Source organism: Sarcophilus harrisii, chromosome 3 (assembly GCF_902635505.1).
Source record: "Sarcophilus harrisii chromosome 3, mSarHar1.11, whole genome shotgun sequence".
Lineage (NCBI taxonomy): Eukaryota > Metazoa > Chordata > Mammalia > Dasyuromorphia > Dasyuridae > Sarcophilus > Sarcophilus harrisii.
Genome location: NC_045428.1, coordinates 554,649,563 through 554,672,707, shown reverse-complemented (window position 1 = coordinate 554,672,707; position 23,145 = coordinate 554,649,563). Strand labels below are relative to the sequence as shown.

General features: G+C 46.9%; 2 protein-coding genes across 2 annotated transcripts in view; both read left to right on the top strand.

Moving 5' to 3' along the window:
• Window positions 1-14,170, top strand: part of SMPDL3B (sphingomyelin phosphodiesterase acid like 3B) — a 28,410-nt gene extending 14,240 nt beyond the window's left edge. The window contains exons 4-10 of the mRNA XM_031962471.1: window positions 2,448-2,661; window positions 4,754-4,851; window positions 6,172-6,315; window positions 8,422-8,594; window positions 10,556-10,736; window positions 11,642-11,775; window positions 13,069-14,170. Of these exons, the coding sequence (XP_031818331.1) occupies window positions 2,448-2,661; window positions 4,754-4,851; window positions 6,172-6,315; window positions 8,422-8,594; window positions 10,556-10,736; window positions 11,642-11,775; window positions 13,069-13,443 (1,319 nt within the window). The 3' untranslated portion in view covers window positions 13,444-14,170. The remainder of the gene's footprint in view (window positions 1-2,447; window positions 2,662-4,753; window positions 4,852-6,171; window positions 6,316-8,421; window positions 8,595-10,555; window positions 10,737-11,641; window positions 11,776-13,068) is intronic.
• Window positions 14,171-14,836: 666 nt separating this feature from the next.
• On the top strand, window positions 14,837-22,970 carry XKR8 (XK related 8). Its single transcript, XM_031962470.1, has 3 exons — window positions 14,837-15,261; window positions 18,642-18,838; window positions 21,796-22,970. The coding sequence occupies exons 1-3, from the start codon at window positions 14,969-14,971 to the stop codon at window positions 22,485-22,487; spliced, it is 1,182 nt and encodes a 393-aa protein (XP_031818330.1). The 5' UTR covers window positions 14,837-14,968; the 3' UTR covers window positions 22,488-22,970.
• The last annotated feature ends 175 nt before the right edge of the window (window positions 22,971-23,145 follow it).

The following is a 23,145-nucleotide window of genomic DNA, read 5'->3' as shown; positions in this document are numbered from 1 at the left end:
CTTCCACCTTCATTTTTCAGATAAGGAGATCGAGTCTTAGGGAGGTTAATTGATTTGCCCAAAATCTGGACAATAAATACCAGATATGAGATGCAAGCTCACATCCTCTGATTCAAAGTTTAATTCTCTTGCAATGATACCGTAGATAATAAAGAAGATCTTCCTCTCCCAGATTCATCCATTTATTTATTTCAATTTTTTTTTGGATTAGGCTAAAGAGAAAATTCTTTGCCTCAATTGCCCCAACCTTAATCACAGAATGGATATAGCCTTAGCCAAACTGAGATCTATTGAAGATTTTAGCTTAAAAAGCCTAAGGTCTCCCATTGCATCCAGGGCCATCTCCAGATGTCCTTATCTATATTTGACCAATGGGCCCAGATGGCTCGGGAGGGGAAAGTGAGGCAGGTGACCTTGCACAGCCCCACTTAGATCCAATTCACTTGCCTGTCATGGCATCACCTCCCCGAAATCATGGTCCTATTGGAGAACGGAGAACAACAACAACAAATGATAAACTAGTAGGAGCCTCATGGATCATTTCTAAAACTACATTCCATTACTTTGTATTTATCTTATATGTGCAGATTTAGCAAACTTGGGGGCAAGGATTGTTCTTGTGTTTTATTTGTGTCCCCATCGCTTTGCATACTGATTGGCACATATTAAGTGCTTAGAACTGCTTGCTGATTGACTGACTTTACTTAATTCTTCTTCACCTCCACTTAAATTTGCCTATTTTGAGTTCTCTACCTAAAACAGTCTACATAAACCCCATGCACCTTTATCTCTGGGTTGAGACCTCTAGAGACCGAATCTCCTTAGCCACTCAGCTTTGGGATTTCTGCTCTGATCATGTCTTGATCATGATCATGAGAGTCAGATCACAAACTCACCCCGCCCATGATATCTAGCAGGTTGCAGATTGCCAATTCTGCCTGACCCTAGCTATGCCATCTGCCCCGTGGCAAGTACAGACATTTTCTTTCTACCTTTTGCTCTGAATATTGTATGCAAATTAACATTATTCTGTCTTCTGGAAAGAGCATTATAATCAACTTGCCCTATAGCTCTACTCACCATCCCTGTGTCTTCCCAGACCAAACACCCATCTCTGGCCACCTAGATGTATTGTGTCCCACAATTAGGATGTAATTTCTCAAAGCTCGGGCTATTTCTCTTTTGGATTTGAATTCCCAGCACTTAGCCCAGTGGCTAACCAAAGTTAACATGGTATATATTTTTTCATTGATCCAAGCATCATATGAACTGTGTAAAAACAGGTATAGTGTCACATCTTACACCAACATATGGGGAGCCCTAAAATATCTTTACTAAGTTCAGAGTACTTTATGTGTCCATATTCACTCAAAAATCATAACTCATAAGCTCTTTCCCACTCATGTGTTTACTTTTTAGAGGCTGCTAGGTGACATAATCAATAGAATGCTGGGCCTGGAGTCTGGAAAGAAGGTCTGAGTTCAAATTCATCCTCAGATATTTATGAGCTATGTGGCTCCAGACAAGTAATTTAAGCTCTATCTATCTCAGTTTCTTCATTTATAAAACGAAGATAATAATAGCACCGACCACACAGGATTATTATAAGGATTAAATAAGATATTTATAAAGTACTTACAAGTATTTAATGACCAACTCTCCAAAAAAAAAAAATACACATGACAGACTTAAGTTTAATTGGCATTATTAACATTTTCCCCCAGCATTTTCTTAAGACTCGACAACCAACAAAGCAATGTATAAATGCCTGATTTGTATATTTGCTGACTTCCAAGGTATAGCTGCTCACACTGACAATTTAACAATCAGCTTTCAGCAGTCACAATTTTGTGTTGTTATTCAATAATATAAAGAATTTTCATTTTATATAAGTGGATAGATCAGGAAAACTGTAGTAAAGCAATTTTTATGAAATGAGAATTTGCTCCCGGAGGGAAGAGAAGGAAGGAGGGAGGTAGGAAGGGGGCCACAGTCAGGAAGGAGAGGACTGGTGTAGGGTTCAAAGAGATGTGGGAGTCAGAGACAGAATGGAAGAAAGACAGATAGATGGGAGCTGGGGCAGGGACACAGATAAGTCAAGGTCTCTTCTCTTTGTGGCAAGTCTTAATCCCAGCCCCAAATCTGCATTCTTCCATTTTCACCTGGTGGGAAGAGGCTGGGGAATATCTAGTAGAGAGACAGGAGCAGAGAGAGCATACAGTAAAGAGAACATAGGTGTTTTTTAGAATATAGAATTCTTGTATAAATAAAGTTGAATTTGTGTACGGTGAATTTATGTCAAATGAGAACTGTTGTATAAGTGCTATACCATTCCCAGGATGCATGTGTACACAGACAAGGACCCAGTCATCCAGAGGCATTCATTCATTCATTCATAGGGGAAGAAGGAAAACTAAAAATAAGAGATTGATTTTTATCTCCCACAGGTCAATTCTGGCACATTTCGGATCTGCACCTTGACCCAGATTATGATGCCTCCCGTGAGCCTCTCCAAGTGTGTCCATCGGCAGGTTCCCAGCCAGTGTCCAATGCAGGTGTGTGGGGGAATTATCTCTGTGATGCTCCCTGGATCCTCATCAACTCTTCCATTTATGCCATGAAGGCAATCTTGCCCAGCCCGGACTTCATTCTCTGGACCGGGTGAGAGCCTCTTCCTTACCAGAAATGCTGAACTCTCCAGCTGAGTTTAAAGTCTTAGAACAGTGTGTTAGGATCCAAGGCACCTTTTGTGCCTGTAATAGAATAGCTTCAATGACTATCACAGAAGAAACAGATGGAGATCATAGAGATTTTGAACTCATGTCTTTTGAGTATGGATCTAGAGCTCCCTCTGTAAGCTCCCTTCTCCTCTAATTCTTAACCTGGTACTTGTGTACCTGATTTAAAAAAAAAAATTTTTTTTGACAATGATTTTTCAAAATAATTGGTTTCCTATATATTCCATTTTGTTATGGAATTATTCAAGGATTCATTTATAGATACTGCTGCCGATCACACTTAGCAATACCTGGAGACATTTTAAGAATCAATCTTTAATATATGTATGTGTGTATAGCACACACATATACACACATATTCAGCATAGGCTCAAAGTTTTATTTTTTTTTATTTTTATTTATTTGCTGAGGCAACTGGGGTTAAGTGATAGCTAGGAAATGTTAAGTGTCTCAGACCAGATTTGAACTTGGGTTGGGCTGGTGCTCTATCCACTGAGCCAGTTTGTTGCCCCTCAAAGTTTCTAAATTACCTCTGGCAATAGACAAAAGTTTTTCTAAGGTTTATATGGTTTTCAGTTACATCAGATGGGAAGGAAGGAGGGTTACATGTCAAAGATAGCAGAAGGGGAAAAATTATGTTCAACAAATTGGTACAGGAGTCAGTCTAGCAAATGATTATCTTAAAATATAGCCAGGATTCTTTTACTCCAACCAATAAATCATTTTCAGTTAATAATTTAAAGTTTCAGCTAAATCTGATACTATCAGAAAAGCCTTCAGTTGGCTTCATAATTTTCTGCATAAACAAAATGGTCATACTGCAGTCACATAAAAACAGAATTTTTAAATCTCATGATAATTTCATGAATTTAAAAACCTTATTCTAAGAAGTCCAGGGGCAGCTAGGTGGTGCAGTGGATAGAGCATCAGCCCTGAAGTCAGGAGGACCTGAGTTCAAATTTGACCCCAGACACTGAACATTTCCTAGCTGTGTGACCCTGGGCAAGTCACTTAACCCCAATTGCCTCAGCATAAAAAAAAAGTCCACAGATTTCTGCCAGAGGAGTTTGCCTCTGTAATTCTGTGGAAGATGGTATAAGTTTTAAGCTGGAGAGAACCCTTTCATTTTTACAGAAGAAGAAACCTCTAGAACCCAGGTCTCCTGACTTGACCTGTACTACCTCTTCAGGCTTCTACTGAGTTGGGCTAGTTTTTTGTGACAACAGAACTAGATCCTAGAAAGTAGAGAAGATCTTATTTCACATATGCCTCAGGAATTTTGGATCCTCCAAGAAATAAAGAAATTGTCATGGATTCTTGTTTCCTAGTGATCATGTCAACCTTTGATGGGCAGGGGACTATCTTGTCTGATGCCAGGTTAAGTGGCATGTCCAAGCGTGCATTCAAGTTGCTAGGACAGCTCCTTTATCTTGGTCTACCAGAGATACCCAGCAGTTTTGAGGTGGACTTGAGAAATTAAGTTGGCTTTAGGGAGTAGAGTCAAAATGATATTGTGGGGGAAAATCCCAAACAAACCAAAAATGCCCCTCTGTGCCCAAGGCCTACTCTCTACTAAATCTAAAGCCCTGGAATTTATGAACTTCTTTAGATCACGAACTCCTTATTAGATTGTAGGCAGGGATTATTTTTGACTTAGTGTTCTGAGTGCTTAACACAGTGCTTGGCACATAATAGGCACTGGATAAATGGTGATTAGTGGTGGTACTGTCCAGGACAGGGGAGAGAGAGGCCCATGGGAATTCCTGAGCTCTGCTGGGGTAACTCGACTCTTACCCAGAGTCCTGAGTTGAGGCTAGATCCCTGGGATCTTAGGGGATAAGGCTGGTATGCCCCTGGAGTTTTCTCCTATTAATCAAAAGGAGCCTTGCTGAGTAAACATTGGCCTTGTCTCCACCATAATGGGTTACCCAGTTTGTTACCTCAGGCTTCACATCCTTTCCATAGAAATGCTTCTTTTCCCTGGTCTTACTTTCTGCACTGGGATGACTTTGCAGAGATGACACGCCTCACGTTCCTAATGAGAAACTGGGAGAAGAAGCTGTGTTGAAAATAGTGAAACGCTTGACGGAGCTCATTCGATTAGTATTCCCAGGTATGATTCAACCAATTAATGAACTACTTCTTATTGAAAACGGGGTTTCTTTGTTTTTGCACACCTACTGAGGGAGATTTCGTGAGGGTGGGCAGCTTTTCCTCCAGTACATGTTCTGACTTCACCCAAAAAGGTGGGAAAGTAGAGTTACAAGATTTCCTTTTTTAAATGTTTTATGTTTAATGTTTTATGCTTTATGTTTTAATGTTTTCCCATTTCTAAAATGGGGAAACAAAGGTGCCAATTGTTTGTGGCTTTTTCAGGCAGAGTGAATGTTACATCTATGACAAGAATTCAGGCTTGTGTCTTTATTTGCTTTTTGGAGGCAATCTAGGTTAAGTGACTTGCCCAGGGTCACACAGCTAGTAAATGTTGGAGCTGCATTTGAATTCAAGTCCTCCTGACTCCAAGGCTGGTGCTCTATCTATCCCTGTCTTTTTCTGTTATTTAAATTGCTCACTCCTAGAGGTCAATGACAACCTTCTATTATAGGATAATAATTTTGATCTTCTAGCAAGACTTAATTGCTTAGCATTCCTTGTCCACACTTCCTATATTCTTTATTCCAAACAAACTTGACTACTTTCTCTTCCCTATATGTGGCATTCCATCTTCCACTTGGGTGCCTTTTCCCAGGCTCCATCCCCCATTCTACATGCCTAGACTGCACTCCATCTTGCTGATTCCCTTTTAGAAGCCCTGGCTTTCTTGAAGGCTCAGCTCCTGTGTTGCTTCCTATGGGAAGCTTGATTTATTTACTTTAGTCTTTAGTGCCCCTGCCTCCCTTAAATGATCATGTATAAAGTGTTCTCTCTTTGAAGATAATAAAATAGCGTATTTGTAATACTCCAGAGAATTAGCATCTAAATTGAGATAATTAATAGCTACAGCAAGGTAGCTAGATGCAAAATAAATCTGCAAAATCATTAGCATTTATATACTATACTTAAAAAAAAAACATAACAGTGGAATAATATATGTGAATGCCTTGCAGACTTAGCATTTGCTATCCAAATAAATAAAGTGCTATAAGTGCTAGTTATTTTTATTACAACTATTATTATTCAAGTAGAGCATGGCCAAATGGGAGAACACAAATTCCAGGAAAACTCAAACCAACTGCTTCTGGCCTTCTTTAATCATTTTGCTGGATTTTAGTGGGGTGGGGAAAAGGAGAACTGAAACAGATTGGTGACATGAGGGATTTTGATTACATCTATAGTTCAGTCATTCATATTATCTCTTTTCCTCTTTAGTGAAGATAATTTAAGACACTGAATGTCCTTTGTTCTTAATTTTCACTCTATATTTTCTCCCTAGATACTAAAGTCTACGCTGCTTTGGGAAACCATGATTTCCATCCCAAAAACCAGTTTCCAGTTGGAAGCAACAATATATACAACCAAGTGGCAGAATTGTGGAGGCCGTGGCTCAATAATGAATCGATCTCTCAGTTCAAAGAAGGTATTGAATATTAGAGAAAAATAATAGTTAGGCAACATTATATTGTAAAAATAGAGGATGTGACTATGGGCTGACCCATTTGCAACTTGAGTTGTTTTTCCCACATCTGGGATAGGATATGTGACCCTCTGAAGCCTTTCAATGAGGCTCCCTTCTGAATTATAGAGATGGCAGAGTGGGGCCAAAGGAAGGGCACTTTCTTTTGTTTCCTAGCCCAGGTAGGATTTAAGCTTAATAACAAACCCACTAACTTCAGAGCTTGAGAACCAAAGGCAATCATTATCAGAAAGAGTTACCCTGAAGCTGGTGCTGAAAATGTGGGCCTGCCTAGAGCAGAAGGGGGCATATTGTAGGTATCAAGGTACCAGGACCATCTTATCATCCAGTTTTGTACTTGGGTTGCAGTTTTATTTCAAATTTCAGAAAAATACATTCTTCCTGTTCATGTACATATAAAGTATACTATCATAATGACTTGAAAATGAGTTAAAACAAAACAAGAAAACTACAGAGTACCACTAAATGGCTGTAACAATGCGAAGCTGAAGTTGCCTGGGATCTCTGTAGGCAACAGAGTCTACATGGCTACAAACGTAGCCATCTCACATTTTCTGTCCCCAGAAAGCAGGGATGGAGAAGGGGAAGAGGAAAAGAGAAGGATAAGTAGGCTGGGGCAGGGAAGAATACTTATTGGTCATTAGACCTTTACCTGTCATATATTGCCTAGGAAATACCCAGGCCAGGTATTGGAATCACATTTCTTCCCTTGGTCATGCTCTACCTCCCTTTCTGGGGGAATATTTGAGACCCTTCTGTAGAACCTCGTTGAGATGGTATATGAAGGTAATGGAATTATTATTATTCTTCAAAAAATGATGAACAAGGTGATTTTAGAAAGGCCTGATGCTGAAAGCATAAATTAATGTTGAGTGAAACAAGCAGAACCAAGAATACCTTATTCACAATAATAGCAAAAACGTGCCATGATGAACTGTGAGAGACTTGGTTCATCTCAGTGGTTCAGTGACCCAAAGCAATCCCAATAGATTTTGGACCAAAAATGCCATCTGCATCCAGAAAAAGAACTAAGGAGACTGAATGCAAATCAACACTTGCTATGTTCACTTCTTTTTTCTTTTTTTTTTTTTTTTTAATCTGTCCCATGGTTTTTCCCTTTTGCTCAGATTTTTCTCTCCCAACATGATTTATAAAGCAATGTGTGCAAAATTAATTAATTAATTATTTTTTTTTAAAAGAACCTCATTGATAATGAAGGTCTTTGAATTTAGGCCTGAATGCTGGCAACCAGTAAGTGCCTGAGATGCTTTTTATTTGAAAGCCAGAAAAATGTGTCTGGCTCCTTAATTTGAGGGCTCTTGGATCCAAAGCAGATTTTTTTTTGCGGGGGGGAAGGGAATAAAGTCAAGTTGATATTTTTCTGACTTTTTCATCTCCAGACAGAAAAGTGTTGCAACATTTTTGTGGGTAGCACTTTGACTGCACCAGGAGCACTGATACCCTGGATCAGCTAGGCTTCTGGTAGAAGGACCTATGGTCCCTGGGAAGGGACAAGACAAAGAAAGATGGAACAGAGGACAGGGCCTGACCAAGTCCAGATGTCCTTAAGTAAGTCAGAATGCTAGCACAGGAAGACCCCAAATGATGGCCCTAGTCCCAAGAAATCAGCCTTTAGAACCCAACTTCTTAAACTCTGTGGGTCATGACCCCATATAGGACCTCATGTCTGAATATGGGGGTCATGAAAGTATGATTTATTATCAACAAATGTTTGATTTGTGTTCCTATTTTATATACCTATATACCCAGAGTCACACAAAGTTTCTCAGCAAAAAGGGGTTGAGAGTGAAAAAAGCTTAAGAAGGCCTGCTCCAGAGGAGGAAAGTGATGGAGAAGAGAGAAAGGGCCTGGCCCAGGATCAGCAGACACTAAGGCCTGAGCCTGGCCTAAAGCCAACGCTCCTGACCTCTGGCCTCCTGCTCTGTTTCCACTTAGAGCTGAAATAAGAGGAGTATAGGTCTGCACACATGTCACCAGGAGCCCCCCAAACCCTTCCTTCAGCTCCTTCTCTCTGATGTGTTCCCCCAGGAGCCTTCTATACAGAGAGGCTGCCTGGGCCAAACAGGACTGGACGGGTCATAGTTCTCAACACCAATCTGTACTACAGCAGCAACGAGCAGACAGCCAACCTGGATGACCCGGGAAGCCAGTTTCAGTGGCTGGATGATGTGCTGACCAATGCATCCAGAGAAGGAGAAAAGGTAAATAAATGGCTTACCTTTGGCTCCTTCTGAAGAGGTAGCTACAGGCCTGGCCTCCTTCTGTTCTTCTGTCCTCTCTTCCATTTAGTAAGCATTCACTAAGGACCAACTCTCTGCTCCTGGGGAAGATGCAGAGATAAGGAAGGCATCATTCTTCTGAGACAGCCAGGTGGTCCAGTAAACTTGGAGGTGCTAGTTTGGAGTTTGCTTTCTGTCTTAGACACTTACTAGTTGCATGACTCTGGTTAACTTTTTCAGTTTCAATTTCTTCATCTGTAAAGCAGGAATAATAGCACCAACCTCCCAGGATTGTTGGGTGGTTGAAATGAGATAAATGTGAAAGCACTTTGTAAATTTAAAGGGCTGTATAAATGATAACTATTATTATCAGTTATTAAAATCTCATTTGTAAGGGAAGGGTCCAACCTGTATCTTAATAGGAATCACTTTATCATTCATAAGTTTCTACTTGAAGATCTCCACTGCAGAAGGTTCATTCATTTATGGACAACTCTAATTTTTGGAACCTTTTTCCATGTGTTAAATTTGGCTTTTGTCTCTGTCTCCTCAACACTTAACACAATGCCTGGTATATAGAAGATTCTTAATAAGTGCTTGTGGATGGATTAATTATGCATGTGTGTTTATACACACACACATACACACACACATATGCATATGTATGCATATATCTCTCCTGCTTCCACTCATTTGTCCTCATTCTGCTATCTGGGACCATCTAAAACAAGTCAAATCTCTTTCTTTTCTACCAACCCTTTTTACTTGAAAATAATTATAATTTCCCCTTCCTCAAGTTTATTCTTCTCCAGACTAAGTAGCCCCATTTTCTTCAGTGGATCTTCCTCTGGCCTGATGTGGCATTCCCTCAATCCCCCTGGTTTTCCTGTAGATGACTTCAATGTCTTCTTCATGTCTTTCCTAAATATCGTGCCTAGAACTGAGCACAATTCCTCAGATGTTGTTGGACTGGGGCAGAGTGCATGTGAACCAGTCACCTTCCTCATTCTGGATATTGCGCTCTTAATGCTGTCAAAAGTCACAATGATTTTTTTTTTTTTTTTTTTTTTTTTTTAGCCACAATGGCATTCTAAATAAGTAGGTGGTGCAGTGGGTAGAGTGTAGGGATAAAAAGTTCAAATCCTGTTTCAGTCATTTAGAAACTCTATAACCCTAGGCAACTCTTTCAGCTTCCTTTCCTTATCTCTAAAATGGGATAGTAATAGCACCTACATCCCTGAGGGTTGTTATCCCAACCTATTTATCAAATGAGATAAAGAACTTTGTATTTGTAAAGAGTGGCTGTGAGGAGGAGGAGGATGTTATGAAGATGACTTAAATTGGTCTTGAATCCCTCTAAATCCTAGGGCACTTGGCCAGTGTTCCATGCCTAAGTAATAAGTATGTAGTGGTTCCTGCCCGCCAAGTGGCAGATACAGAAAAGGGAGAGATGTCTTTGGGTTGGGACAATCAGAGAGGGTTTCCAGAAGGGGAGGAATAGAAAATACGCACGTAGATAGTACGCACAAATCACCCATTTCACAACTGAGGAAAACTGGTTAAGACTCGCACTCGCACAACTAGTAAGGGTTTGAGGTCATATTTGAACTCATCTCCCTGATTCCAGACCTCTCTAGTGGCTCTCCAGTGCTCCACCAAGCTGCCCCAAGGTACTGTCACCTTTCTCAGAGTCTCAAAGTTGGAAGGGACTTGCAGTCCAAGCCATAGCTGACAGGACTCTAAGCTACTGCATCCCCCATAGGTGGTCCTCCCGGCTCCACATGAAGACCTCTACAGATGGAAGAAGCTCATCCCACTTTATGACTTTGGAGGAAGTCCAGGATTCCAAAAGGCAGAAGTGTAGGAGATTCAGGAAGGGCAGAGGCATCTCTCTGAGTCTTCCCCTTTGGCACCCCAGAGAACTTGAACCTTTCCTTTGTCAGGTGTATGTCATTGGCCACGTGCCCCCTGGCTTCTTTGAGAAGACTCGAAGCAAAGCCTGGTTCCGGCCCAGCTTCAATCACCGCTACATGGAAATCATCCGGAAACACCATGGTGTGATAGCAGGCCAGTTCTTCGGTCATCACCACACTGACAGTTTCCGGATGTTTTATGATGACAAAGGCAGGTGTCCTGTCCTCCAGGGGAGTTTGGAGCTGCATCTTTCTTTTTAAAGTAGCCTTCCTTCCGAAACTGCAAGGATTTCTTTGTCGGGGAATTATTGTTTTGTCATTTCAGTTGTGCCTCGCTATTTATGACCCCATTCAGGGTTTTCTTGGCAAAGATACTGGAGTGGTTTGCCATCTCCTTCTCCAGCTCATTTTACAGATTGGGAAGCTGAGGCAGACAGGATCAAGTGCCTGGCCGAGGATCACACAGCTAGTGTCTGCGGCTGGATTTTAACTTGGAGGTCCTCCTGAGCCCAGGCCGTATTTTATCCACTGCAACACCCAGCTACCCTTAGGACTCAGGAGTTTCTTATATTGCAGTTTCATAAATGATGCCAACAAATTAAGGATCTACTATTGGTGGAGCATCATGCTGATGGGGAAGATACATGTTTCAGATAAAGATTTGGACTCTTCCTTTATGGAGGATGTGATCAGGTAGGGGAAAATAAGACATGTCTGTAGAAATGAATGCCAGAAATGAGAAACTGTTCTGGAATACAAGGGAAGAAAGATTATTACTATCCAGGAAAATTGAAGAGGGAGACTTTCCTGAAGGAGATTACCATTTGAAGGTTTTAAAGGATGAATAGGAGGAGATTAGAAGAGGGTAATCTCATCATAAGGCATAATGAGAGCAAAGGTAACCTTAGGGGGGTTGTGAGTAGGCAGGTTAGCTGTAATTTAGAACATATAGAGAGGACCACTATGACATAAGGGTGGAAAAGAAGAGTGGGAAAGAAAACAGATATTGATTAATTGAAAAATTTTAAAGAAATAAAAGTAGAGTGGGGCTAGATTTTAGACGTTCTTGAATATGAGTGTAAGAAACCGCTCTCATCTCTGCCTTCTTCCTTAAAGGGGGCCCCATTGGTGTCATGTTTCTAGCTCCTGGGGTGACTCCCTGGAAAACAACACTTCCTGGGGTGAACAATGGAGCTAATAATCCTGGGATCCGAGTCTGGGACTATGATCCAGTTACCCTACAACTTCAGGTAAGTAAATAGATCAATTGGACTGGAATAAGGGAATACTGTGTAATGAATCTAGGAAGGAGGTAGGAGCCAGTAGGGAAGGGCTTTCAGTTCTAAGCTGAGGAATTTGTGTTTTATTTTAGAGGCCACAAGGGCCCTCATAGGTTTTTGAGTAAGGCAAACCTGTGCTTTAGGAAGCCTGTTTGACTGCTTTGATTTGGATTGAAGGACAGACAAGAGGAAGGACGCTAATTAAGATGCTGTGCAATAGTCCAGGAAGAAGATAAGGAGGGCCTGAATTTGGACAGTAGCAATATCGGCAGAGAAACTGAGATGGATGTGATGTGTTGTACAGCACTCCCAGCTAATGCCTTCTTCACCCCATCTAGTTACAAAATCTGCTTTTTGCCTCCACACCCAGCATTTCCCCTGCCTCTGCTCTGATCTGCTCACACAGCCATCCCTGTGGTGCCGGCCCTCAGCCCTTCTCATTAGAGCCCCAGATGGGGCTGGCGGTGCCTCTGCAAGCTGGCAATCCAGTTTTGATGTTGAGGATCCCATACGAGAACTGGGGCCAAGGGCTAGGGTGGTCACTGGAAATCCCTTGAGGAGGGCTCCCTGGTCACAAGTAACAGGAAGGGCAAAGGAGAGTGGCCCAGCAGCCAGCATTGGGTTTCCACTTCCACAATTCACTACCCCGCCATATTTGGCCAATATTTTGGTAAGGAACCTCTTAGCTCTGAGGGAGCTTGTGACTCAGTGGATTGTGTGCCCTGAGACAGGAGTCAGGAAGTCTTAGATTTAAGTCCAGTCTCAGGTCTTCATGGTCCTAAGCAAGTCTCTTCTTCCCCATTTACCTTGGTTTCCTCAAATGTAAAAATGGGGATAAAAACAGCACCTACTTCCCAAGGGTTGTGAGGTTCAAATGAAATAATGTTTGTAAAACTCGCCTGGCTTGTAATAGGAACTATAAAGTCTTATTCTTATTCCGTCTCCCCCTCATTTGTCATATGAGAGTAATCATAGCTAGATCGAGTGCTGAGCCTGGAGTCAAGAAGCCCTGGGTTTAAGTCCAGCCTGTCAGCATTAGATAATATATCTTAAGTGCTACCAGGCATTTGAGGTAGAGAAGGAGGAAGAGATAGATGAGGAGGAAGAAGAGTTTGAGGAAGAAGATAAAGAGGAGGAGATGGAAGTGGAAGGAGAGTAGGAAGAGGTGAGGGGAAGAGATAGAGGGGATGGAAGAGGAGGGAACTGGAGCATTCTGCATTCACCAGATCCTAGCTGACTTGGCTGCTCTCCTTGCCCCTTCAGGACATGGTGACTTATTATTTAAACCTCACCCAAGCCAACCTGCAGGCCCCAAGGTGGGACAAAGAATACCGACTGACCGAAGCCTTCCAGGCCCGGGACGGCTCAGCAGCCTCCATGCAGCAGGTGCTGGACCAGATCACGCGGGATAACCGGGCCCTGCAGAGATACTACCAGTACAACTCTGTCAGTTATGACTTGGACCCTTGTGACCAGGGCTGCCGGGCGGAGCACCTGTGTGCCATGAGGGAGGTGGACTTTGCAAACTATGAAAGGTGCATCAAGGCGGTGGGCTCTGCTTGTGGCCTCTCGGGGCCCCTGTTCCTCCTCTGCCTGATGATGGGGCTTCACTTGATCCGAGCCCTGGCTCCCCAGTAGAAGAGAAGCATTGTGGGGAGAGGGCCCAGGGCAGGCACAAGCTGAGGCCGAAAGCTGCAGGGCTGCTGGGGAGTCAGGGGCACATGTGTGGAAAGAGCAGTGCACTGAGAAAGCCCTTCGAGCCTGGCCCTCCCCCCTCCCAATCCCCTCTCCAGTAATCTGCCATTCAGGGACAGGGCACTCCTTGCCGTACCTCAAAGAAGGGAGGATTTATTCAGTTCCTCTGTGTGCCTATTGTGAGTGACTATTGTGCCAGCCCTTGACACATCTTTCATTTGATCCTCACAACCACCCAGGGAGGGAGGCGTTATTATCCCCAATTTAAAGGAGAAGACCAAGCAGGCAGAAGTGAATTGGGCCCACTCAGCTAATAAGTGTCTGAGGCAGGTTTGAACCCGGGGCTTCCTGACTGCAGGCTTCTACCCAGAGGCCAGGACCTTGGCCCTTTTCTGGACTCCAGGCTTTGGCTCTGTGCCTTAAGCCTTACATCCTCTTCCTCTTCTCCACTTCCGGCTGTCCCTAGCTTCCTTCAGATCTCAGCCAAAACAGCATCTTTGGGGAAAGTCATGGACAGTTTATCCCCTACATGTCTTTTTTTGCCTCCAGAGCAGGCACGGCCTTTTACCTTCTGATTCCCAGGCTTAAGTCTGCAGTCTGCACATAGTAGGTGTTTAATAAATGCTTGTGGATTTGACTGATTTACAGCCTTCTCTGATTTCCCTTCCCAGACCCTCCCCAAAAAGATCATTTTCAGATGAGGAAAATAGAGAGGTTTGGACCAGGGGTGTCTCACTCGGATAGACGGGCAGTCACTCCTCCATAGCTGAGACTCCCTGCTTGGTTTTAACGTGCAGTGACTTTATTTATTTTAACTAAATCTCACTTTAATCTGGACTGACTGACCCGTGAAGTCTCTCCCACCTTGACATCTTATGTGCAGCTCTGTAGCACGGTGACCATGGGACCTGGGGCTCCTCCAGTGATCGGAAGCCTGGAGGAGGAGTCGGGGTTCCACAGGCCACACTTCCGAGGGATAAGGAACCAAAGATCAATAAAGGCTTCCATCTTGGTTAATTGTACCCTTGACCTTTCAGAAAGGTTTCCCTTCTCCATTAAGGGGGGAGGGAGAGGGCTTTGGGCAAGGAGCAGCCTTGGCTACGAGGGGGAAACTGAGGCTACTCCGGGTTTAAAAACAAAGATCCCGGGGCCTAGTGGGGGAGGAGAGGGCCAGGGGGGAGCTCCCTTGGGCTCCGTCCCATGGGGGAGGGGTGGCTTATTGCTGACCTCGACCCATTGCCTAGAGGCAGTGGGCGGGGAGGGAGGGGGAAGAGGAAGGGAAGGGACTACGTAAGGAGAGGAGGGGCAGGGGATGCCAGGGGCGGGGCGTCGCGGGGATAGGAGGGGACGGAATGGACGGGGCGGGACTTCCCTGCCCCCATTCCTGTCCGTCCCTCACTGACCCGCCGGCCCGCCGCCAGAACCCCGAGCCGGGAGCGGGCCGGCGGAGGCGGGAGGAAGCGGGACCATGCCTGGGCCCCCCCGGGCCTGCCGGCTCCGCGACCTGCTGCTGACGGCGCTCGGTACGGGCGCCTTCGTGCTGGACCTGGGCGCCGACGTGTGGGCCGCGGGCCAGTACGCGCGGCAGGGCCGCCTGCTGTGGGCCGCGCTGCAGCTGGCCACGCTGGGCCTCGCCTCGGCCGTCCTGCAGCTCTTCAGCTGGGCCTGGTACCGCGGGGACCCCGCCGGCCTGCACCCGGGCCTGCCCCCGGGCCGCCGCCTGGCGCTGCTACACCTCCTGCACCTGGGCTACCTGCACAGGCAAGTCCCCGCGCCGGCGCCCGGGGGGCTGTGACCCTTGGGGTCCCGGTGCCTTCTGGGCGGGCCCCTGGGAAGGGCGCGGGCCTTTAGCGAGCGCCTGCCGTGCGCCGGCTCTTTGCTGAGCGCTTCGTCTAAGGCTCAATGACCCGGAGCCGCCGCTGTCATGTCCCGCCGGGCAGTGCAGGCGGGCGGCCCTTACGTGACTTTTCTAGGGGGACCCGGCCACTGTCTGAGGCTGGGTCTGAGGCGGGTCTTCTGGCTTCCCTTGCACGGCCCGGCGCCCTCGGTAGAAACTCTTAGTGTCGTTATTGCTGCTCCCGCTGCTAACTACCACCGCTGCTAGCGGCTGCAGTCCGAGCCCCGGCTGTAAGTGCCGGAGGCCGCCTCTGTCCCAAGCCTGGGGTAAGCTTGCCCCCACTCCCCGGCTCTGAGCTCTAAGTCTTAACCTTTTTTAGCTTTTGGCGGAGGCAGTTGGGGTTAAGTGACTTACCCAGGGTCACACAGACAGGATGTGTTAAGTGTTCTGTCTTCCCTTTAGATTAGATAAGAGTATTTAAACCCTTTGAGATGGGCTCAATCCTAGGAATTAAAATGCTGGAAACGCAGACTAGGCTAGCCCTGCTAGCGTCCCTCTGGGACCTGTAAAGCCCGGGATGGAGGGAGACGAGGAGGCAGAGAAGTTAGGTTGGAGACCTGACATCTGAAGAAATGTTCCGTCCGCCTTCCTGTCTCTCTATCAGGCATTATTTTCCTCTCTTTCTCCCATTCCCCTTGGAAGTAAGACAGTTTCTTGCCCATGTTCCTACCCAACGGGGACATGTTGGCTAGAATTGTAAGTCACTTAGTCTTGCTCCGCTGTACCAAGCTGCCTCTCACTATAGAAATGCCAGTTATTATGAACATGGAAGTCAAAGCAGGAACAGACTTCTGGGATCACCTCATCCACCTCTTTGCAAGACCTAGACGGAAGAGGGACTTCTTGACCAGTGAGTCAGTTGGTGGCAGATGGGCCGGTGATTGTCCAGTTCCCCATTGCTTGTGGCTTAGACATGATTTCCAGGAGTGGACAGTGCTGGCTGCCAAGCCTGCTGCATTCTCAGCCTTCCATTTGTGACTTGGGTGAGGTCTGGTAAGACTTGGAGAAATATCATTCTTCCAGCTCAGTGCAGTCATCATGGTGTCCTTGGGAGCAAAGATGCTGCAATTAAAAAAAAGTGATAGTCTCTCTTGTCTGTGATGTTGCCAGGGACCAGAACAACATTTTATTTGTGGACTTTTACTCAGATTCACTTCTTCAGCCCCTGGATTAGATGGACACATTTTTGGAGAGTTCTCATAGTTTTAAGCGACAGCTTCAGGTTCCTGTTCCCTGTTTTATTTGCTCTGTGATGGAGGGCAAATCTTTCTCCTCAGTGGGTCTCAGTTTCCTTACCTCTGAAATGGGGTCATAATACCTGTCCCATGTCTTAGATAGGACTCTTAGGAGTGGTAGATCCTTGTGAAGGGCCCAGTACTCAAGAGGCTGGCTCTTAATTTGTTGGTTTTGAATTGAAGAGCCCTCCCTGTTTCATGAGTGTAGGCCAAATGGGCCATGGCTCCTGTTGAAATTCAAACTATTGCCTTTTTGACTGAAAACAAAAATGCATAAAGGTTTACAAAACCAAAGGAGCTGCCCGTTTGCTCTGTCTCCTTCCCATTGCTTTGATGATGGGTTACTTTTCTCTTGTTTTCAAAATAGGCCTGGAAAAACCACCAAAACTCAGGGTAAATCAAGGCTGGGGACTGAAGTTAAGGATTACAAAAAAACTTTGGTATTTAACTTGTTTTTTTTTTTTTAACCTAATATTTTATGTAACCCAATTTTGAGTTCCAGTAATAGGACAAAGGTGTGATAGGTCTGCAGACTGCCAGAGTGAAGGTGGGTATCAGAGCATCCTAGAATTACAGATGAAGGGACCTTAGAAGTCATTCTCTTCCCCTTCCTTTTAGACTAGACAAAGTTATTAAACTCATACTGTGGGCCAGGCACTGTGCTAAACCACTGGGTACATAAGCAAAAAGACAGGATCTATCCACTCTTGGAGAACTACCTCTATGGCGGGGGGTAGAAAATTAGTCCAGATAGTCTGCAGTAGGGGTGGGGATTTAGTGGCTAGAACTCTGTAAAGGGAGAGAGTTGGACCTGTTGACCCCTAAAGTCCCTTCCCGCTCCACATCTTCAATCTTAATATGGAAGGCAGAATTGGAATCTAGGTCTTCCTGACCCCGAGGTCTGTGTTCCACCCCCATGCCAAACTGTATTGTTCTGTTTTCTCTGTCAAAGAGAACCATCTTTGCCAGGAAAAGACGGGACAGAAGCACCCAAAGTCATAAGGACCTGCTAACTTCAGGGGACCAGATCCAAACTGCTTCCTGTTAGACAAGTTGTAGTCCAGTGGCCTTAACCTTTGTTCCTGTCCACAAAACTCCCTGTCAGAGGGATGCTTAGTGAAGGGTTTGGTCCAGTGAGCCAACATGGCCTTATTTAGAAGGGAATTCATTTTCTTAATGGGATCTGGGGAGTGCTGTAGATAAGAGCATACCTAGATTTTACCGTTGGACTGTCATACTGTTCCCGTGGAGGAGGTGCAGTGACGTGGCCTAAACTGAAACAGTTTTGTAGTTTGGGGGCTGCTTGGATGATTCGGTGTCCACTTGGAAGGAGTGTGCCAGAAGTTGTGTATTTGTATCCCTGGCACTTAGCACAGTGCCTGGCACATGGGAAGCCCTTAATAACTGTTTGTTGGCTGACTGCTTAGCCTTCTGATGCCATTTTTATCAGTAACTTGACTAAAGACACAGATGGTCTCCTCTTCAAAGCTGCAGACAGTACAAAGCTGGGACAAATGACAGGTTTGGGACCTCCCATGTTTTGTCTTTCTATCCTGGTGCCATGTACATAGTAGGCACTTACTAAATGATTGCTGAATTTTGGCAGGTTAGAATGTGAGACCAAATTTAAAAGGGACAAAAGTGGAATCTGATACATTTGATTTAGTAAATCAACCCCACATGTACAAGATGGGGAATACAAAGCAAAATCGCGGTTTGTTTGGAAAAGGTCTGAGGGTTTTAGTGGACTGCAAGCTCAATGTGAGCAGTGTTGCTATAGGATTGGAGAAATCCAAAGTACGTGAAGCCGCTAGTGCAGGCTCAAATCCTAGGGTCCTCAAGCAGAGTGATGCAAAGTGTGCTGAAAGGGGATTATCAACCTGGATCAGGCCGGGAAGCTGGAGTCGGTGTCCCCAGGCCTCCTCCTGTGGTGTATTTGGGTGCTAGAATGAGGGGGGCTTTGCTCGGGAAAGACGGGACTAATTCTGGCCCTGTGGGTGTCTTCCCAGGTGTGTCCAGGCCCTGAAAGTGGGATTTTCCCTGTGGAGGCAGGAGGAGCCGGCTGAGATTGACCTGGACTACGCCACCTTCATTTCCATGGACATCAGTATGTTGCGGCTCTTCGAGACCTTCCTGGAGGCCACACCGCAGCTCATCCTGGTCCTCCACATCACCCTGTGCACGGGCAAAGTGGAATACTATCAGTGTGAGTGCTGACCCAGAACCCTCGGGGGCTGGGGGTGAGGGGTAGGAGGGAGGCGGCCCCTCCAGGCCCAGGGGGGAGTGACAGGTGCATGTTTCAGGACTGGAGAAAAATGTCCCAAAGGATCCTAGTGTTTTTGCTTTTCCAGAGATTCCTTGGATGTCAAGTGAAGGGGATATTATCTCTTTTAGGTAGATGAAGATCTCAGGGCCTCGGGCTAGAAAGGATACATACATCCTGCCCAAATTTGAGCTTGCCAGGGATTGGGAGGTTGGATTCCAGGCGAGCATGATTAGCGGACTTGGATGGGGGGCAAAGGTCTGATCCTGTGGCAGCGGCAGCTCCAGGCCAGAATCTGAGTCTCCAGGTAGTGGAGGTTTTGCTCCTTGTGTGATCTTGGATAAGCCCGTTTCCTATGATGAAGATGAAACAAAAGCCCCGTTGTTCCCCATACCCAAATACTCCCTGCCAAGAATGGGGGCCTTGGGGAAGGGTGTTTGTGAAATGTTGGGGTTCAAAGACCCATATTGTGGAAAGGGAAAGGCAAGTCTGGGCTGGACACTGAAGCTATAAAGAATGAAAGCAACAGCCCCTACTCTTAGGAAGTTTACATTCTGCTGAAGGAAATGCAAAACAGAGACACATTTGTGTCTATGCATAAGATTCATATGCACTGTGTACACATACATACTTATGTATGTATACTATGTATATGTATTATATACACACTATATATGTATATATACTTAGTATACATATTCATATACATGCTATAATATTCATATATATATGTATATTAAAGATATAAAGGTGTCTCAAAGTCTTAGTGCATTTAATAGCTTAAAGCTGCACTAAGACTTTTAGGACACCCTGTACATAGAATAAAAAACAGTAATTTTTAGGTTTTTAGCTGGGGAGATCAAGAATAGTGTCAGGTGAAATGTATCACCTGAGCTGAGCTTTGAAGACAACTAGGAGGGATGCCAATTCCTCCTGGGGGAGGGTGTATCTTTTAGACCACGTGGCACAGTCTGGGCAAAGGCTTAGAGCTAGGAGGTTAAATTTGACAAAGAAAGGTCATGGTAGCTGAAGTGCAGAGAACCAGAAGGGGAGCTATGGATAGGAAAGCCAGGTCAAAAGTCAAACCAAGAGGTTCTGCCCATCCCTGCGGGGGAGTGGGATAAGTGCCACCTACCCATTAGGACCCTAGCTGGGGCTCTGGAGGATGGCTTAGTGTAGGGAAGAACCTGAGACAGGAGAACCACTGCATATGCTAGGAAAGATGGCCAAGGATCAGACTGGGCCATTGCTGTGTGAGGAGAGCGGATGGACAGGGAAGAAATGGGCAGACTTGGGAAGACAAGGGCGAGTGATTTGACAACTGATTGGCCATGTGGGGTGAGGGAGAAACAGGGATGATGCTGGGGTGAACACGGGCAGCTGGAAGGACCAAAGTCAGGAAATTCAGGAGAGGGATGGTTTGGGGGTAAAGAGAATGACCCGGCTTCCCAGGGAGACCCAAATGTCGCTACATCCCAATGGAAGAAACGGCCTCAGTCCCTCCCCCCGGCTGGTGCTCTTGCTGAAGCACAGGCCTGATCATGTCGCTCTGCTCCTCAGCAAAGCCCCGTGGCTCCCCAGTGCCTCGAGAAAGAACTGCTCCTTTTGACCTTTAAGGCCTTAGATCTTTGCCTTCCTTCCCCTCCTTGTCCTCCTCACTGCTTCTCAAATAAGATTTTCCATTTCCCACCTCTGGCATTTTCCCTGCTGGACCCCATGCCTGGAATGCCCACCCACAAGTCCTGTTAAAAGTTTGGCCTTCTGCAGAAAGCCATTCTTCATCCTCCTTAATCTCAGTACCTTCCCCTGAGACCCCTGTTCCACCCCAATTAATCCTGGTGAAATTTTCCTTGTCTGTGTTGTTTGCATGTTGTGTCATGCATTAATTAGACTGTTAGCTCCTTGACAGCAGCAACTGGTGGGCTTTGTGTCCCCAGGACTTTGCACATAGTAGGAGCCTAATAAATGCTCACTGAGGTAAGCTGATGAGGTCAGGAGGTGGATCCATAATCCTCAGGGATAATTTCTACAAACACAATCCTACAGAAACGATGAGAAGTGAGCGTTCATGGTGGGAAGATGACCCAGGTCTGGATGGGCTCCATGGGGCAGGCCTAGGACTGTGGGAGCCCAGACATCTGGGCTGCATTCCTGGGCTTGGCTTTTAAAATGGGTCATCAAGTGCCCGGGGAAGCTAGGAGAGCATGGGACTGGGCAGAGAGGAACAGAATGAGTCTGGGCTCACCGGCACACCCGGGGTTGAGGGCCTGGCCTACCAGGCACACTGAGGATTTCCTTGTAAAGGGCAGAATTTTCGGTCCTAATAAATAACAAAACATTTGTCTCCAAAAGCCCAAAGGAGTTGGTTGCTCCTTGGAGAGACGCCCTGGGCCTAGGAAAACCCTTCTCATTGAAGTTTGCAGCACTGGGTCAGGGTCTGGAGTAGGAAGGGACAAGAGTGCCCAGAGCCAAGGTTCCTAAGCTGGGCGTTCTGCAGCCAGCTCATGGGGCACTGAAGAATATTGCACGTTTTGAGGTCGTTATTTTGGTTCCTGGACACCATGAAAAAACTGTGTCATTCAGTTGTGTGGAAGAATCCTGGGGTGGCCCCTCTGCCCTGTTCCAGACCTCCTGCCTCGTCTTCCTTCCAGCCCCGAGGTAGGCCTAGGAAAGCTGGGACTGAGGTAGACCCTTCACCTGAGAAACGACCCTGCTTTGGCCCTCACAGGGCCACAGCCCCCAGGGATTTCCTTGGCCGAGTGGGCCCAGCCAGGGCAGGGCAGGACTCCCTCGGGGACGGGCCGGTCTCGTTTCGAGTCTCTGGGCAGTGGCCAGGGCTGAGACATGGGCCGTGCCCTCCGGTGGCGCCGCGAGGCTCAGCGTTCCTTCACCCTTTGCAGGGCTGGGCATCGGTACGTCCTTTGTCTGCATTGCGTGGGCCCTGCTGGACTATTACCGGGCCCTCCGGAGCTGCCTCCCCAGCAAGCCTTCCCCGGGCTACCTCCCTTCTGCCGTCTACTTCCTCTGGAACCTGCTGCTGCTGTGGCCCCGGATTGTGGCGCTGGCCCTCTTCTCCACCGTCTGGCCCAGGTACGTGGCCATCCACTTCCTGACCCTCTGGGTGGTCCTGCTGCTCTGGGTGTGGCTGCAGAACACAGACTTCATGGCAGGCGCCGCGGCCGAGTGGCTGTTCCGGGGCACCGTGGCCGTCATCCTCTACTTCTCCTGGTTTAACGTGTCAGAAGGGAGCACCCTGAGCCGCAGCATCATCCACTTTGGCTTCCTGGTGACGGACAGCGCCCTCCTGGGCGGCACCTGGCTGGCCCACAACGTCCCGCTCCCCAGCCCTTCCCTGCTGCCAGGGCTGCTCCCCGGGGCCGCGCTCTCCTTCCTGCTGGGCCTGGGGCTGCGGGGCGCCTACTACCAGTGGCTGCACCCCAGCCGCCCGGCGGCGGCCTTAGACGAGGGCGATGGGAGCCGCAGCTTCGCCCCGCAGCACTGGCACCAGAACAGGCGGATGGCCAAACTCGCCCAGTGCTTCTTCCCCCTAGCTGCCCCCGCCAAGAGTGAGGGAGTGAATGGCCACCTCTGAGCCGTCACGGGCCCGGTCTGGGGAGGCCGACTCTGGCTTCTCCTTGGAGATGGGAGGAGTGTCCGAGGCCTCTGGGGCCGCAGGACTGGGGAGGGTAGACAAGGGGGAGACGGGGCCTTCCTGGTGTCTGCCCTCTGGCCCTTGCTCTTGAGCCAGCGCCCCCCATGGTCGGTGGTGTTCCTGGCCAAGCTTCCGGGGCGGGGGAGGGTGTGCCAGTGTGCCTGGGCAGCGCCCAAGGCCGGCCGTACCTCCCCCTGCTGGAGCTGGGAAGGACCAACCATCAGTGCCAATTCAGGTGCCTGTGAGCCTCACACCACGACCAACGCGTTCCTCCTGCCTCGAGGACTGTTTGTCAGGAAGGAGACGCTTGTTCTTTGTGTCGTTTCTTTGTCCCTTCTGCCTGGGCGGGAGGGAGAGATGCTGCTTGTGTTGGGGAGAGTCTGTTGTTTAGTGTTGTGGTTTTATTAAAACCTCTGAAATTGGGCCCTGCTTCTCTGTATCGGACCGGTCCGAGGCAACCCTTGGCTGCTGGCTCTGACCCGGACGCAGGTCCAGGACAGACGTCGGCAGGCAGAAACAGCACAGTCCTCTCCACCGGGGGTGGGCCACACGCCAGCCATGAAGGCTGTTTTGGGGCGTGGGAGACAACAACTGAAAG

Bases quoted from the DNA above. Each gene is read 5' to 3' on its own strand.
- XKR8 (XM_031962470.1), top strand. From the start codon at position 14,969: ATGCCTGGGCCCCCCCGGGCCTGCCGGCTCCGCGACCTGCTGCTGACG. The intron at 15,262-18,641 runs GCAAGTCCCCGC...GTGTCTTCCCAG, and splicing joins CACCTGGGCTACCTGCACAG to GTGTGTCCAGGCCCTGAAAG. The intron at 18,839-21,795 runs GTGAGTGCTGAC...CACCCTTTGCAG, and splicing joins CAAAGTGGAATACTATCAGT to GGCTGGGCATCGGTACGTCC.